General features: G+C 56.5%; 1 protein-coding gene across 1 annotated transcript in view; it reads right to left on the minus strand.

Annotated features, from left to right (window-relative positions):
* Nucleotides 1-17,918, minus strand: part of HMCN2 (hemicentin 2) — a 166,454-nt gene that overhangs the window by 53,122 nt on the left and 95,414 nt on the right. The window contains exons 41-53 of the mRNA XM_075559554.1: nucleotides 15,616-15,739; nucleotides 13,753-13,928; nucleotides 12,603-12,699; nucleotides 12,374-12,493; nucleotides 10,197-10,358; nucleotides 7,099-7,380; nucleotides 5,567-5,740; nucleotides 3,996-4,109; nucleotides 3,687-3,773; nucleotides 2,309-2,500; nucleotides 1,284-1,457; nucleotides 1,028-1,141; nucleotides 422-564 (exon numbers count right to left, since the gene is read on the minus strand). Coding sequence (XP_075415669.1) covers nucleotides 422-564; nucleotides 1,028-1,141; nucleotides 1,284-1,457; nucleotides 2,309-2,500; nucleotides 3,687-3,773; nucleotides 3,996-4,109; nucleotides 5,567-5,740; nucleotides 7,099-7,380; nucleotides 10,197-10,358; nucleotides 12,374-12,493; nucleotides 12,603-12,699; nucleotides 13,753-13,928; nucleotides 15,616-15,739 — 1,959 coding nt within the window. The remainder of the gene's footprint in view (nucleotides 1-421; nucleotides 565-1,027; nucleotides 1,142-1,283; nucleotides 1,458-2,308; nucleotides 2,501-3,686; nucleotides 3,774-3,995; nucleotides 4,110-5,566; nucleotides 5,741-7,098; nucleotides 7,381-10,196; nucleotides 10,359-12,373; nucleotides 12,494-12,602; nucleotides 12,700-13,752; nucleotides 13,929-15,615; nucleotides 15,740-17,918) is intronic.

The following is a 17,918-nucleotide window of genomic DNA, read 5'->3' on the forward strand; positions in this document are numbered from 1 at the left end:
TGCTTTCTTTTCGATTGAGGTTTTTCTCTGTTTCACTTTGTTGTGGTGGTTGGTTGGTTTGTCTTTGGTACGTTTTTCTGTCTGTGAAATCCAGGATAGGTAAATCTATAGAGACAGTAACTGGATTAATGCTTTCTCGGGGGCGTGGCAGGGAGGTTGGCGGGAAACGGGGAGCACGAGGAAAAAGAAAGCACTCTAAAATGGATTGTGGTGGCGATGGTACAACTCTTCTTAATATGACTGAACTATTGAAGTGTATGACTGTGAATTATATGGCAATAAAACTGTTACAACATAATTCTAAAAATGGTAGTCAGGGAACCCAGACCAACTTTGGTGCCGGGTGCTTTAAGGGCTGCCCTTTTCTGGAAGCTTCCAGCAGACCATGGGAACCCGAGGCCCCCTAGGGGTCTCCACTCACCTGTCCGTCCTTGTACCAGCTGATGGTAGGTGGGGGCACAGCCCAGCACTCACACTCCAGGGTCAAGGTGCTATTGACCTTGGTCTTCACTTCCTTCACACCAAACTCCCCCGAGAGGTCGTCTTTGGAGATGGAAGGGGGGACTGAAAACCACAAGGGGTCTGAACATCAGAGCTTGGGGAAGGGTCTGGACACCCTGCATGCACCCAGCTCCCGGGGCGGGCTCCGAAGCAAGGGGCTGGGGCTGAGGAGCAGGAGCCCTGGGGCTCTTCTGTCCAGAAACACACGTGTCTGTAGTGGTTATGGTACAGGGCAGGTCTGAGGCAGGGGATATTCCCGTACTGACCCACCTCCTGAGGCCATTCTTGGGGATTCTATAATCTCAAACTGAGGGCCCTCTGGTCGCACCCCACACTGGAGTGGCAGAGAGAAGCCGGGGCTGGTGTGGGTCTTAGATCCATACAGCCCACGTCCCAACTCTCCATTCACTGACCTCGCGTATCCTCAGCTCCAAATAGAAAATGAGCCAGCCCACCCCAGAGGGATAAGCACTGGGCCCCCCAGGGGTGCAGTGGTGTCAAAGTACCCCCAAGGTGCTGGACTCACTGAGGACCTCCACGTGGTAGTTCTTCATCGCCTCCCCGAGCTCGTTGGTGACCACGCAGGTGTACCTGCCTGCATCTTCCTGCTGTGCATTCAGGATCTGCAGCCCGTGGGTACCTGCTTGTGGGGGGGCAGCAAGGGTCACCCGGCAGCTGTAGCCTCATTAGGCATCCGGGGCTCAGGCTCACCAGTCCCCTCCCTCCCACCCAATCTGTCGACAGATCATCTGTCCCCTCGCTCCTCCCACTAAAGGCATCACCTGGAAGCAGCTGGATGTTCTTTGAAACTTCAAACGGGGACCCATCCTTCATCCAGGTGATGGTGGGGGCGGGGAAGGCCAGGGTCTCACAGATCAGAGAGATGGGGTTGTTGATGGTCACTGTCACCTCCTCGTCTGCACTGTCCTCAGTCACTCCCAGGATGGTGGGGACGACTGTCATGGGGACCGAGGGGGGCGGGGGATGCTCGTGAGCAGCAGTCCCCAGCCCTGAGGATCCGCAAGGAACCAGGAAGGCCTCAGATTTGGGCACCTGGTCTCAGAGTTACTCCACCTCATTCTACAGATGAAGAGACTGAGCCTCAGGGCTCACTCCATGGTGCTGCCAGATGTGAACTTGGACCTGGGTGGGTGACCGGGCTCCCCATCACTAAACTGGATAATCCTTGCCTGTGTTTCCCAGATGGTCTCTCAGCATCTAAGATATCTATGAATGTAACCAGAGCCTCCTCATGTCTTTATATTTCCGGTCCGGCGGCTCCCCTCCCCTCCTCTCCTTGCCAAACTAGGGCCCACCGTTCTATCCCCAGCAGGCGAGTGCCTCTACTGTCATTGTCCTTAACATTCCTCTTTCAGTCCCTGCAGGATGCTCCCCGGCCCCACACACCCACGCCAGCATTTTCAGAAATAAATTTCCTGACGACATCTGGACCCCCCTCGTCTTTATAGGGCTCCTGCTGCTACAACCTAGCAGACAGTGCGGTGCGCTCAGGAGACACGGCCTGGCTGGGCATCCACCCCCGGGACCTGGCTCAACTCCCTGTTCTTGGTGCCTCCTTGGAGACAGGGGTAGGTGTGTATCTCCACCTCCGAGGGTTTGTGTGAAGAGGACCCCATCCGACCTGGCCAAGCGCCTGGTCCATGAGACAGGGCCAGTCAATAGAGCTGCTGAGAGTGTTGTGCTGAACTTGGATAAGCAGAAAAACCAGCAAGGGTTTTGTGGGCCTATCAGCTTGTCTCTACCTCCTGCCAGGCCCCAGGGTGGCCAGGAGAGCCCCAACACTTACCCTGGACACTAAGCTGGAGGTGCTTGGTTCTCTCCCCGGCAGTGTTGGCTGCGATGCAGGAGTAGTGGCCAGCGCTAGACAGGTTGGCCTGGAGGACTTGCAGGCTGGCTCCATCTGGGGAGATGTGGTGAGCGTCTCCACTGGTCAGGGGCCGGCCATCTTTGAACCATGTGACCTTGGGCTGTGGGTGGCCTGTCCACACAGGAAAAGGAAGGCGGGGATATAGCTGAGCAGGCTCAATCAGGTCAGCCCAGAGGTTGAAGGCTTCTCTGGGAGGGGGCAGTGGACATGGATTCTCCCTCCAGGTGCAGAGGCCTGGGCAGCAGGGCAGGACAGAGAAGTAGCTACCAGGCCGGGCCTGCACCCCTTTCCAGTGTGCTTCGATTGCCTTACCCTCACTAAGAAGCTGCTCAATTCACATAGGCAAGGCACAAAGATGAGTTCTTTTCTTTCTTTTCTCCCTCCATTCCTCCTACCATCTATCCCTCCCTCCCTCCACTCATCAGTCCATCCACCCATCCCTCCACCCACTCATCCATCCATCCACTCATTAATCCCTCCATCCACTCATTAATCCCTCCATCCACTCATCCATCCATCCATCCATCCATCCATCCACTCATCCATCCATCTACTCATTAATCCATCCATCCATCTATCCCTCCATCCACTCATCCATCCATCCACTCATTAATCCATCCATCCATCCATCCCTCCATCCACTCATCCATCCATCCATCCATCCATCCATCCATCCATCCATCCATCCATCCATCCATCCACTCATCCATCTATCCATCCATCAGCCCACAGCAATAATGACATCTACTCTGCCAGGAGTCCCTGGGTGGTGCAAACAGTGAAGTGTTCAACTACAGACCACAGGTTGGTGACTGAAAGCATCCAGAGGCACCTCAGGACACAGGCCTGGCCGTCTGCTTGCAAATGGATGCAGCCCTGACACCTCGAGGGGGCAGTCTACTCTGCACACACCGGGCCGCCATCCGCTGGGATTGATTTGATGGCAACTAACCAGCTTGAGGAAGACCCCGCTGACAAAGCCGCCCCTTAGTCTTCAGGAGCTCAAAGCCTGACATGGAGACACAGATGTCACAAGACCTCTATGGCCCAGCCTTGTCTACGCTGGGACAGGAGACCGCAGGGGACTGCGGGGATCTAAGCCTCCTGGAGGAAGGTTCTACAGACAGGTTCTGAGATCTGCAGACAGGTGAGGAGTGGGCTGGAGAGTTTGGAATAGAGGGGACAGCAGTACAGAGATGAGCAGGGACACAGCCATGTCCCAAACGTAGAGAGAACCTCCGTGGGGAGTGGGCGGGGCAGACAGGCCCCTCCCACTCCTCTTCTGACCCTCCCTTACCTGTGGCATTGCATGAAAGGTAGGCCGTCTGCCCTTCGGGGACCTTGATCACCTCCTCCTGGTCTTCTTTCTCAATGCTGGGAGGAACTGGGAGAAACAGGGAGCCAGCCCGTGACTGACTGGGGTTGGCCGCCCAGGCTGAAATCTGTGGAGCAATAAGCCAAGGACACCCCTCCCTCTTACCCCCACCTCCCCAGCGGCTTCCACAGGCAGAGAGGGCAGTGAGGTGAACAGACATTTAGGGGTTGGACCAATGCTTCTGAGGAAGGCCCAGGTGGGGAAGGAAGGACTGATGGGGCTTCGACATACCCAGGACCTCCACGCTGAAGTTCCTTCTCGCCTCCCCAGCCTCGTTGCTTGCCAGGCATGAGTAAAGGCCTGTGTCTTCCTCCTGCACCTGAGTTATTTTCAGCATCCAGCCACCTGGGGAGGGAGGGGTGTGGTCGGGGCATGGCTGTGGGCAATCTCCTGGCCCAAGCCACGGCTGGGAAGGGGGAGCACCGGGCCCTATCGTCCTGTAGCTGTCTCCCTCAGTGTCCCCCTCTGTAGATGGGCAACAGTGAAGGGGCCCAACAAACCAAGACAGTAGACCTGCACCAGGGGAAACGTGAGGGTCTTGCTCTAGCAAGAAGGTTCTGTCACTTTCTGGCCACTTCTGACTCTGAAAACTGGCGAGAGCTAAGAGAGCTCAGGAGCCCTGGTGGTGTAGTGGGGTACGTGTTAATCACAAGGTCAATAGTCTGACTCTACCAAATGCTCCTTGGGAGCAAGATGAGGCTTTCTGCTCCTGTCAAGCTTGGAAAGCCACAGGGGCAGTTCCACCCTGTCCTACTGGGCCACTGTGAGTCAGAATCGACTCGACGGCAGTGAGTTTGGTTTGTGGTAAAGGGCAGCTATAGGATTCCAGCCCAAGTCTGCCCTACCCTCCTCTGATGGGCACAGCTGAGCCTTCCTCTAAGAACTCTTCAGAGGGGAGCTGCCTCCTCTCATAGGACGCCAGGGGTCCCTGAGGTCCCCTAGGGAGGGCAACTCATAGCACGTTCTCATACCCAGGAACCACGAATGGACTGCTGCTTCCATCATCCACGGGACCCAGATGCAGCCTCTGAATTCAAACTTGGGCAATGCATCTGGCAGCCACGGCTGGGGCTCAGAAGATGTGCATGAGGCACGTTGGCCACTCATACATCATCTGGGGCCACCAGCTGATAGGGCCTCCATGAGCCCCGGAAGCCTCAGCAGACATAAAGGGGGCACTGTCTCTGGGCCTCTGTTTCCCACTTGTAGCTGAGCCAGAACAAGCCCACTCCTCACTCTGGGAAGAGGTGGTGGCCAGAGCATGATCCTGGACACCTCCGTGACTATGGTGTATTTGCCTTCCCTGTGAAAACGGGCTCTGGGCATTGCTGCAGGGCAGGAGTTCGGTAGGAAGGCTTTCCCAAACATTCAAATCCACAAGCTGCTTTTTTGTTTTGTATTGTTTGGGGATTCTCCCAGCCCCATCCCTGGAGCTCTGTACCTGGCCAAAAGTGTTTCAGGTGCCCTGTTCAGAGTTCAGGAGCCCAGGTGGCATAGTGGTTACATGTTGGGCTGCTAACCACAAGGTCAGCAGTTTGAACCTACCAGCGGATCCTTGGGGGAAAGATGAGGCTGTCTACCCTCGTAAAGAGTTATGGTCTCAGAAACCCACAGGGCAATTCTACCCTGTGCAATAGGGCCCCTCTGAGTCAGCATCGGCTCGATGGCTGTGACATTGACTGTACCACTGCCCTCCCCCCAAACAGGTCTGATGGCTTAAGGTCCAAAATCATGGATGTATAATATGCAGAGGGCCCGGGTCAGATTTTTGTTGGCTGCTAAATGCCCTCTCCGGGGTCTACCTGCTAAGAGATAGGTGTCCTCCCCGGGACGGATGGGTTCCGTCTCTCGAAACCAGTGGACCTCCGGGGGCGGGATGCCTGTGGCTTCACAGAGCAGCATCAAGGGGCTGTACAAGTCAGCGGTGACGGTGACATTGGTCAGTGGGTCTGAGTCACCAACGAGCTCTGGGGGCACTAGGCACAAGAAGAAGTTGTGTCCAGGGAGCGTTCTAGGGACTGGGTGTCCCTACCTGCCCCACCCCACCAACTGCTCTCCCCAGAGACCCCCAGGTGGGGAGAGCCTGAGAGCAGAAGGAGCAAGAGCAGAGCTGCTCACATGGAAGCTGGGACCCCCCCCCCCACACACACACAGAAGGCCACAGGCTGAGCTTGGAGTCAGGCAGACATAAGACTGCTGGCCTTGGTCTCCCCAACCCATTGGAGAGAGGGATGTGGGCAGAATTCTGCAAGAACATGTATTGAACGCAGGCATGGTGCTTAGCTCCGAGAGAGCTAAGAGGCAGGTTTGCAGCCTTAAAAGGAGCCGTTTGTAAAATAAGCCACACTTGACAGGGAAAGGATCACCGAGCGATGCCTGAGACCCCGCGCCAAGGGCCTGACGAGAAAGGGCCCCTCTGTCCCCGCATCCCCACCCACCTGCTCACTCCTCCTGCTTTACCTTGTGCCACCCCCTCCCCGCGCCCCAAGCAGACCATCAGAATGCATGGAAGCAGCTCTGTTCGCTCTGCATGGGCCATGCCCCTCCTGCGGGCCTCTGCAGAGGCTGCTGCCCTCTGCCCGGTGCACAGTTCTCACCCTTGAGCCCACTGCAGAGGAGCTGCCCTGGGGATTTCTGGGGCTCCCTGTTTCCCGCGGAGCGGCTGCAGCCGACTAGCACCCCAGGGCCCTTCCCTGGCACCTGCCCCTGCACCTGCTGAAATCCTATGCGGCGCCTAATGGCCACCTCCTCCAGGAGGCTGCCTTGACTTCCCATGAGAGCTCAGGACTTCCTGATCATTCACAGGCCCCTGAGCTTCCTCTGTCACATGTCAGCCCCAGGTGTGTCTGAATAAGCTGTGCTCCCCACGGCTTCCAATGGCTGACCTCCCCTCCCCCCAGAAGGACAGCACCAGGCCTGAAGTACAACTGGCTGCCTCAAGCTGCCAACGTCCCCACTGGTCGAGGAGCGCGTCCATTGCCCCGCCCAGGGCTGCATTCAGTGTGGACAGAGACTGCTCATCTTCCCAGTACCCGGAGCGCAGTAGGCGACAGTGACGAGGGGGGAGATAAGGGGAAGAGAGAGAAGAACAGGAGGAGGGGGGGCAGGGAGGAGGAAGCAAGAGGAAGAGGAAGGAACTGAGAATAAATGGAAGGACTCTGGGCTCTTTGGGGCCAGCCCCTGGTTTGGGAGGGCAGGGTTGACAGCTGCCCCCAGCAGCACCCCGGTATCTGAGACCGCCGAGTCCAGAAAGACAGGGTGAGGCCTGCGCCCAGGGTTGAGCCAGCCTTGCCCTCCAGCTCAGCCCCTCCTGGCCTTTGCCGCTGGTCCTCACCCAGCACGGAGAGAGCAAACCTCCTCTCGGCCCTCCCAGCCACGTTCTGGGCCACACAGCTGTAGTGTCCGGTGTGGGCAGCCCGGGCCTGTGTCACGTGCAGGCTCTGATCACGGTTCTGCAGCTGCAGGCCAGGCTCGTCCCTGATCGGCTGGCCATCCTGCTCCCATGTCACGGTCGGCGGAGGGTTCCCGGTGACATTGCATTCCAGAGTGGTCTCCCTGTCCTGGACCACGGAGACCTGTGTGTATGGCTCCCGGGGGCCAGCAATCTGAGGGGGAACTGGGGTTGAGAAAGGGCGTATCTGAGAAAGCTGCCCGAGGACGGGGACTTGGTGGGTTCCCCCCCACCCCTGCACCCTCCACCTTATGACCTTGCCTCTCTGTGCCTCCATTCCCCTCTCTGCAATGGGTCCTAACAGTGCCCCCAGGGCCATGCCCGCTCCTCCCAGATGCCCAACCACCCCTACGGGCACCCTACTGCTTGGAGAACCCTGCAGTCCTTTGGGGCCTTGTGAGGGCTTTGCTCCCTCAGAAAGCAGGGGCTCCCCAGCATTTAGAGCATGGGGGGGGGGGAAGGTGGGGGGATGGGGCTCTAGAGGGCGTCAGCGTGGGATGTGGTGTGGGGCTTCCCGAGATTTACTTTCTAGCGATGATGGGCCCTGGGGACGTGGTGGGTTTCCCATTGGGCTGCCAACTTCAAGGTCAGCCTTTCAAATCACCAGCTGTCCTATCAGAGAAAGACGAGGCTTTCCGCTCCCATAAAGAGCTGCAGTCTCAGTTGTGCCTGGAATTTGAGCTGCGGCTGGGCGGGAAGATGGTGGAAGCGGGGGATATGGACAAGTCCCAGGACAACCGGAGGAAACCCCACTGACCGGAGCCCAGTTGCCCGGCCGGCCCGGAGCAACCACGTCAGCATGGTGTCTTTTTATTGGACATTGAATGCTGACAAGGATGAGCATGGTCCAGATTGAGAAGAGATCCGAGAAGGGAGAAACTACCCCTGGATGGATACGCTCACAAGATGCAAGGATAAACCACCAAATTATGAAGAAAAGATTAAAATATTTTATGAGGAAGTTAGCATTTGGATGATGACATGCAACCTATCCTGGACAGGAGTGGCTCCTTCTGATGTTAGCGCTAAAGGGGACAAGAGGATCGGGGTTTTCGTGGAGAAAGGAGGCGTGATTAGCACTTCCTGCGGGAACGTATCACCGTTTCACGCCGGATGGAAAGAACTGTGTCCAGGCAATGCGGCTGCTTGTCGGAGAGCCTGCCGCCCATTGTGGCGCCCGAGGACAGTGCGTGAGGCTCTGGGCACAGGGGCGCTCGCTCCCTGCCAGTGAGCACACTGCTTGCCAAGACCTGATAGCTGCCGTTATTTTAGACTTGACGCTAGGTTATCTTTCCTTTGTCAGATTATATGATGCGAATATTTTAAAATGTAAAGAACAGTGCAGCTGATTGGGCTGTGACAAGAACCATGAAACGCTGGACAAACCACAGTCATTTAAGCAGGAGCTGTGGTTCTGCAGCCCTGGGTGAATACATTCATTCACCTTTAACCTGACTGAAAGCTGAGATCCAGAAAGTCCAGAATGGCTACTTAGCAATTCTGAGGTACAAGTCTCCCTAATTGGTTATGTAAAAACCCAAGTCGACCTACTGTTTCAGAAGGGCAGCTTGTCTTGAAGTATGTTCTTAACTACCTAGGTGCTTTCTCTCTTATTCTCAAATCTAGATATCAACCAATGCCACTTCTCTCTTAATAAAAGCATTCACTGGGTGGCATAACTAAAGAAATCTGATACTTGTTTTCTCCCAAAATGAGGCCTGCGATGGAGTGGATGGGGCAGTAGCTCTCCCTGCTGTGCATCTTCCCAGTTCAGAATAAAGCAGCTGCCTTCATTTTATGATCAGGGCCAGAGTTCCCTTCTATTCAGATGTATACCGGGGGCTTCAAAAATTCGTGGAAATTAAAAAATTGAATTCCACATTTATGTGATTGCTTGGAAGCCCCCTGGTATAGTATTTTATCTCATTCCCTAAAGCCCCCATGCAGTGGTCTCTGTGCATAACTAATTTCAATAGTACAGACGCTGCTGCACTCACAGCGGACGCCACCGTCTTGAGATCTGCAGGACTGGACGGGGCGCAGCTATTGACCTCGATGAAGGAGATTGCATTAAAGGTCCGCAGTACAGTGGGAGAAAGATATGAAACAAAGCTAAAAGTGATATCAAATCCCAGGTTAACCAGACAGATACTGGCGGGACCCCTAAGTTATGCGGTTAGTTACCGTTCAGACCCGGAACTGAGCTCAGCCCTGTGGCTCAGTTTTTCAGCTAAGGAATAGGTCATATAAGGGACCAATAGCACCAAGGGGATAAATCCTTGGACCCATCAACAATCTGAGATCAAGAGGGCGGCCGTCCCCAGGACCAAGCCCAGAAGGCAGGAACAGATAAGAAAGAAAACTGACTCACTGCGGCTGAGTCAGCTCTGACTTCCAAGGGGAATGTAGACACCAGGAGGACATGGAATGAGGATGGAATGTGTTTCACGGCGGGGAATGCAGAAAACAAACTGTCATGAATCGTTGGATGGAAAACTGACTGGCTCGAAACTTTCACTCACAATATAAAAAGGTACGTATGTTCGTGGGGGGTGGGGGATGTTTCAGTCTTAGGAACTCGAAGGGGCAGTCCCACTCCTTCCTAGAGTTGTCATGCGGCGAGTGAGTGACGAGGTAAGATGACTGAGTCGATCCCCGGCAGACAAACAGAATCCCACCTGGGCTTCCAGGGTCCCTGGGAGCTTCCTATCATGTGGGCAGTTCTCTTGTTCCTAATGCTCCCTGCAGTGCTGTATGCTCTGGGTCCCTAGGGGGTAGTCAGGGGCCGTGGGTCCTTGGGGGCTTTAGGGTCGTGTGCACATGGTCCCATGCTGAGAGAACAGTCAGGGAAGGACCAGCTCTCTATGAGAGACCAAGGTAGTGTCCTTATCTCACTGCTCCCCTCTTCACTCGGGGCCCGACCCCGCAGTGCACCCCTCCCGGCCCTCCTCGCCCCTCCCTCCGCCACCTGTCGGACTCACCGTGCACCTGCAGCTGCTGGTCTTGGCTGCTGTGCCCCGCCACGTTGCTGCACTCGCAGGTGTAGGTGCCCTCCTGGCTGGGCTGGGCCTGCCCCAGGTACAGCAGCCTCCCCACAGCCGATACCTGCTCGAGGCCGGCCCCCTCCCCAGGCAAGGGATGACCTGAATGCAGTGGGAAAGAAGCTCCTGCTCCAGGGCACTGCGGGGACACGGGGCTCTTCCACCTGGAACCCTCGGCCTCCCATCTTTGCCAACTCCTGATGCTCCTGCACGGGCCCCCGTAGATGCCACCTCCTCCAGGAAGCCTTCCCTGACTGCTGAAGCTGAGCCTCTGCTCCCCCAAGGTCCTCCCCATCACAGATCAAAGCTTCACATGTCCTGTCTAAGTCCCACTCTGGCCAAGGTCCATCCACAGGGTGAGCCCCGACTCACTTTACTTTCCCCCAGGGTCCTCAGAGGATCTCAGAGCCCAGCACCCAGCAGGGCTCAGTGCGGGCTACTTAATACATGGCCCGAGCAGTGCCCTGGGCAGAGGAAGTGCATGCAGCTAATGGCCCTGGCTGCAAGCAGAGCCTATCATGGCAGAAGGTCTCGGTGAAGCTTGGAGTACTTGGGTCCACACTGACTGCTGCTGTCCTGGACCTGTGTCTAGAGGACCACACTACAGGCTCTAGTCATTCAAGAATGCATGTCCCCCAGGGGAGGCACCCCAGTGGTCAAGTGACAATACCTTCCTTCTACACTGGCAGCTCAGGACTCCTCCTCTTCTTGACCCAAGCCCCTCCCCCTGGACCTCCTTCTGTCATGTCGCTCCCAGAGTCAGTCTCAGCCCTGATATCTCTACTAAGCTCCAGACAATACACCCACTGGCCCCTCTGCCGTCTCCAAACCAAGCCCACTGCCATCGAGTGGATTCCCACCCACAGCCGCCTGGGAGGGCAGAGTGGGATGCTCCACAGTTTCTGAGGTTGTACATCTCTACCAGAAGAGTCTCGTGGTTCTCCTGCGGAACGGCTGGTGGACTTGAACCGCCCACCTTGCCATCAGCAGCCCAATGCTTAGCCACTTGTGCCACCAGGGCTCCTCTGAGCATCTCAGTGAGTGTCTAATTCATAAACCAAACACACAGCGACTGGGCGACCCTACAGGACAGGACAGAACTGCCCAGTGAGTTTCTGAGGCTGTAACTCTTCATGAGGTAGAAAGCCTCGTCTTTCTCCCAAAGAGTGACTGAGCCCTCCCTGTCCCTCGCCATCAACCTAGCTGGAAACCCTGGCAGCACCACTCTCAAAACACGCCCAGACTCTAGCCCCCCACATCCCTTTGTGGTCCCCCCCAGTCCAGCCCACCAGCCCCTCGTGCCTGGAGCCCTGCACAAGCCTCCTCCCCGGCTCCCCGTGGTCCTACAGAGGCCTCGGAACCACACCTTCTCCTTTGCCAACTCCGCTGCAGCTTGGTTGCCTTCAGACTACTGGGCACCTACCCGGCCGGGCCTGGACGGCCTTTCTGCCCGTGGTATTCTCATTTCGCCCCTCACCTTCTGCAAACGCTCCTGGCTAGCCAGCGTAAACAGCAAGCCCTAACCCCTGCACATCTCCACTTCCTGGTCTGATTTTTCCCCCCAGAGCACTTACCACAGAAGGTGCCAAGTCATGAACTCACGTTTATGCCCTGACTACCCCCCACTCTGAGGCCCCAGTGCCTGGACCAGGGCCCGCCAGCAGGCTCCGTGCAAATCCTCCCGCTGGCTAAAGGAAGGAGTCCCAGGTACCGAGTGAGTACCTATTTTGTATCAGGCACCAAACTGGGAACCCAGTGGTGGCCATGAGGGGGCACATGGAGGGACCAAGGTGGGTGACGGGACCAGTTAGCCCAAAGGGGCTGCCTTAGAAAGCCCTGCCTCAGTCTAAGCGTGTAAGTCAAGGAGGGCTTCCTGGAAGAAGAGACATCAGAAGCCAAGGCTGAGGGCCCATCCAGCTCTCACTGGCTAGGAAAGACCAAGGAAAGTGGGGGCAGGCCCAGGAACAGATCAGAGGGAGGCTCACCCATCCCTTGAGCCAGCAAGCCCACCCACCTCAGTTAGGCCTGGGACTTTGGGGGTGGTGGGGGGGGAGTAGCCTCCTTGTGCCGGGCAACGGGGTGTGTGTGTGGGGGCTGGGTGAGAGCAGCGGACTTACCGTCCTTCCTCCAGGAGATCTTGGGGAAGGGGACACCCTGACATTCACAGGACAGCTGGGCAGAGTGCCCCTCAGTCACCGTCAGGGTCTGGGGCTGTTCCAGGGGGAATGCTGGAGGCACTGGATTGGAGGGGAGCAGTGATGAGTCGGGCTGGGGGGCTCAGTCGAGGCACACCCAGCTATGGGGGGGTCCAGGGGTGGTGAAGGAGCCCAGCGGAGGAGCGCTCACCCCAGACGTTCAGGTTGTAGTGTTTCTCTGAGCGGCCCGCCCGGTTCAGGGCCTCGCAGGTGTAGTGGCCTGCGTCCCTCACCTCCGCTCGGTCCACCTAGGTGAGGGGAAAAAGAGATGGGGCCATGCCCTGGACAGCCTAAGACCTGTCACTGTGCCCTGCCCAGGCCTTGGGCACAAATGATCCAGATGGCAGTGCCTGCAGTGGGCTGACACGGGCTGGGCTGGCAATAGGGCTCCGTGGAAACCCGACTGCCCTGCTGGTGGCCGGCCCCTGCCCTCAGGGGGCATCCTAGCAGGATGACGAAACCACACACACAGCAGAAGGTCCAGAGGGGTCGGTGGCATCATGGGTTATGAGTTGAGCCGCTCCTGACAAAGGCAGCGGTTCAACACCACCAGCTTCTCCTCGGGAGAAAGGTGAGGCTGTCTGCTCCTGTGAAGGGCTAAACTCTCGGAATTCAACTCCAAGAACAGGGGCCGTTTGACCAAGCCCTAGAGGGTTGGAATGAACGTGGTAGCAGTGAGAGTTGAGTGAGAGACCCCCAGCGAGAAGGGACAGGCTGGGACGGAAGATTCTCTCCACCCACCGGAGAGATGGCTCCCCACCCTCCCTTTTAAGGCCACGTGGGCAAAGCTGTTCTGTGGAGCAGCTTGGGACCTCCTCGTGGTGTCCTCCGGCCACCTTCGGGAAAAGGTGCCAGGGTGCTTGCGGGCACGGGATCTGAGACCCTGGAGTTGGGTCGTTGCCTCAAGGCACAGTCATGGAAGACAGAGCTACCACTCAACGTCCAGGGCCTCCTGAGCCCTGACCCCAGGCGGCCCCAGGCCTGCTGGGCCACAGGAAGGGACTGGTGCGTGGGGCTGAGGAGGCTAGAGGAGCCACCTGGGGCTGCTGATTGAGGAATGAAGGTGGAAGGAGGTGTCAGAGGCTGCTTAGCGCACAGGGTGCCGGGGAGGCCATGAAGGAGGCCCAGTCCTCAGTCCTGGGCCTCTGCTCTCCGCCCATCCTCTCAGAGTCAACTCAGACTGGGGTTTCTGGGTCATGTCGGGCTTGTGGGGACTCGGCAGAGTCAGGCACCCCCAGCATCGGTGATGAGCCCACCCAGGATCCCCCCACTGTTCCCTCATTCCAGGACAGGCCACACACCTCCAGCAGGGCCTTGTCTGCAGAGAGACGGACACCAGGCCGGGGTTCCAGTGGGCGCCCATCTTTCCGCCAGCTCAGCACGGGAGGGGGCGTGGCGTGGCTTCGACACTCCAGGGCCACAGACTCGTTGGCCACAACCGACACGTTCAGCTCTTCTCCCAGGATGCTCGGGGGCACTATGAGGGTCACGGAGAAGAGATGAGCTGCTCAGGAAGGGCGCCGGGTGGGGCGAGCAGGACAGGGGCTGCCGACAGGGTCAGGCCGAGCCCTCTTTGAGGCTGCTGGAAGCAGCAAACACCAGGGGCTGGGGGAGTCGGCATGAAGGTGGGCTCTGCCCCTGAGCTGCAACCTTCTTGCCCACCCATCCCCCTTCCTGTCCTCTCCCTCAGCTCCCTTCCCAGCCCTCCTTCAAAAAGAGGTCCCAAAGCTGAGTCACATGAGTGGATGGACGACGGTCATGTCTCTCCACCAGGTATGGTATTACACCACGCTTCTGCGTGTCTCTGACAGCTTTACTGCGATCAAAGTCACATGTGACACATTTCCACTGCCTAATGCTTCCTCCCTCTTCCAGTACTCACCCCCTGACAAGCCAATACATCAATGATTGCCTATACATCTGTCCCTTCTGGGCTTTCTATCCTGGGAAACATATCAAAGACCCCCAGTGGGACATGTGACACAAAGAAACAAAAAGACCACCAGCAATACTGAAATAAGCCAGGGAGAAAATCCAGACTGGGTCAAGAGGGAGATCAGCTGGCCAGAACTTCTACTATCGCAATCCTGCAAGATGTTAGTATTTGGGGGGGAGGGGACACTGGTTGGAAGAGGCCCTGGATCTCTCTGTAGTCTTTCTCATAATTGTGTGCATCTACAATAACGTCAGAATACAAACGCCACACGTGTATGCATGTTTGTTACGCAATCCTCAGATCCACTTTCCCCTCTGAGATCAAAATAATCCTGCAGCCTAGTGGTGATGGACGCAGAACCGGGAGTCAGGCCGCTTGGGCTGGACTCCTGCCTGCCGCTCCTTCGTGGGGAAGGGCCTGGAGCTGCTTCTCCAGCGCTCTGAACCCCGGCTTGCTCGTCTGTGAAATGGGCGTAAAGAACATGGCCGCCTCACAGTGGCGCTCCAGGATGAAAAGTGCCCGCGGGTCATGTGTGTACACAGTACTTGACACCACTCTCAGTGTCTCAGCCAAGGAAGAAACCTGCCCTGCATTCCCCTCCCCTCTGCCTCAGTCCCTTGTGGACCTCCACTGGCCCCCACCAAAGCCCACAGGATGGCCTTCAGGAGCAAGGGCTGTGGTGAGTGTGCACCGGATGGGCTTCATGCCTCTCCAGGGGCAACCTGTGAGGTGGGCGCTATTCTTTCCACCCCGCCCCACCTAGCCCCGGCCTGGGTCATACATGAGGAAGCCAAGGTCCAGAGATGCAAACTGAGCGACTCAAGGACAGTTGGCTAGGAAGTGAAGATGGTCGGTTGGAAACCTCAGGCCCACTACACTCACATGTCTGTTCCTGGCCATCACCCACACAGCCTTTCCAGAATGGCCTTTCCTCAGTGGACACACCACTGGGGATGCTGGCTGGGCTGCCTGGCTTTGGGCCTGGAACTACTGGTATACCTGGCGTTCCTCCCCCTATTTCATCCTCCTTCCACTCCTGGCCACTCAGGCTGCCACCCTACCCACCTGCTCAACACGCAAGGCTCCTACCCGGGGAGGAGAGGGGAGCCCCCTCCCCGGCACCGCACAGCTCTCAGCCAGCCTCCGATCACCAGCCATTTTCCCTTTGAATGCAGCCAGGGATGTCCGCCGCCCCACCTTCCCTGGACCGAGCAGGTCTCCGTCTCACCATGGATTTGCAGGATGACATCCCGGCGATCCTCGCCCACGGCACTCACAGCCACGCAGGAGTAGCTGCCGGCGTCAGAGGCCCGGGCACTGGCCAAGGTGAGGACCCGGCCACCGGGGAAGACCTGGGTCGCCAGAAGAGAGGGCACGTTGGGCTGAGCATCACTGACCTCCTGTCAAGGGCCAGCAGCCACCCCTCACATGCTGGCCCTGCTAACAAGCACCCCAGAGACCCTCAGAATGCAGGGAGACCAGGCGCCTCAAGCAGCCCCTGCCAGCTGGCAGCCTGCAAGGACACAGGAGAACATAAATTCACCAACTTGTTTGGCCTACCGCGCCCACCCCTCCCTTTTTTTTCCAGGGGAAAAAAGCGACTCGCTATCGTTCGGTCCATTAAAAACATCTGTATTATAGCCCGTAATCTAGGGTAGGGTCTGCTTTTGCCGAGCCCCCGGACAGTTCCCTGGAGCCCTGGTGGGGTAGTGGTTACACACAGGGCAGCTCACCGCAAGGCAGGCAGGCCCAAACCAGCAACGCTCTTCGGAGAGAGAGGAAGCTCTCTGCTCCCAGAGAGTCACGGGCTGGGAAACCCACAGGGGCCAGCGCGACCCTATAGGGTGATTATGAGGGGGATTCAACTCGGTGTCAGTGTTTTGAGTTTAGTTTAGATACTGTCCCGCTCCACCCCCAACCCCATACCCAGGGGACAGTATCACCCACTTAGAAGCAGACAGCTCTAGAGCCTCACTGTCCACTCCTAGTGGCCACCACACGTCGCCTGTGAGCCCTGGAGCTGTGGCCGGTCCACACTGGGGATGAGTCAACCACACAGCCCAGGTCAGAGTCCAATCCCCAAAGGAGAATGAGTGCTCCTAGTCTCACTTCAACTTCTTCATGCCGGCCTCAGGGTGTGCAACAGAACAGTATTTGGAAACGCCAGGTAAAATAAATGCCTTATTAAAATTAACACCACCACCCCTGTTTCTCTTTAGTAATTGTTGTTCGTTCCTGTTGATTTGATTCCAAAGCATGGCGACTCCCTACGGCAGCTTGGAGCTGCCACATCGGACTTTTCGTGACTGTTGTCTGTTTACTTTTGATTTTTTTATTGACACATAACTCAGATGTCATACGATCAATGGTTTAACGTATTAAAGAGTTTGCAACGGCCACCACACTCCATTTTTGAACATCTTCTTTCCCTTGCACTCATTCTTCTGCGCTCCAGATTCTGCCCACCCTTTCCTACCACAACCCAAGAAACCACCAATCCAGTTACCGTAGCTGTAGAGCGACATATTCTAGGTTTCATAGAGAGAAATAACATACCAAAAACCAAAACAACAACCTAACAACAAAATATAACAGGGGGAAATGTAGTAGAAAGAAAGCAGAAAATAATAAAGACTAGAACAGATTTAAAATGGGCGCCAAAAAGGCCACTAACCCACCCAAGGGGAGGGTACTGTTTACATCTCCACAGGGAAAGAGGGACCAGACTCCAACCCAGTGCCACAAGGTGTGAATGCAATATCCCGGCGTGGAGTAGGGAACCAGTGGAGAGGTCTGAGGGGCCGGCCCCAAACCCAACTAAGTGGACACCCACCCCTCCCCCCAGAGGAATTCCCTTCAGAGGACAGCACTGAAGCTGCAGCTCAGGGAGAGGGGCATGTGATCAGAGCACACAGGAGCAAATGAAGGGGGAGGAAGAGAGTGGAGCACAACCTGGCCCACCAAGCCTTAAGGATGAGATTCCCACTCAGAGCAGCCAATCCACAGAGAAGACCATACGCTGGCCCCACTATGAGACACGACATCCCTCACTGTCCCATGGCCCTACAGGGGACAGCATTGGAGACACAGAGTGGAAATTGTTCCTGCTCTGACCCCGCCACACTCAGGCAAAACACTAAGGGTGTGCAACAGAACAGCAAGGGGAACAGAGCAATGAAGTCCCCAGGGAACACCAAAAATAGACTTTGGGGCCAGTGGCACCCTATCAGACTCAACTGGAAAACACTCTTAAAGGTCAACAAACAGACCTTGAACTATTTACAGGCTTTTCTTTCTTTTCTTTTTTTTGTCGTTGTTGCTTTGTTTTGCTGTCTTGTTTTGTGCATATTATCATCTCTGCAGGTCTATCTAGATAAGATAGGTGGGATAAACAATCTGTAGGAGAAAATAACAGGGCCAGTGTTTCGGAGGGACATGGGAGAGGGGGAGGTGGGGAAAAGGAAGTGGTGTTAACAAACCCAGGGACAAAGGAACAACAAGTGATCCAAAATCAATGGCGAGGAGGGTGTA

Source organism: Tenrec ecaudatus, chromosome 10, assembly GCF_050624435.1.
Source record: "Tenrec ecaudatus isolate mTenEca1 chromosome 10, mTenEca1.hap1, whole genome shotgun sequence".
In the NCBI taxonomy this organism is placed as follows: domain Eukaryota; kingdom Metazoa; phylum Chordata; class Mammalia; order Afrosoricida; family Tenrecidae; genus Tenrec; species Tenrec ecaudatus.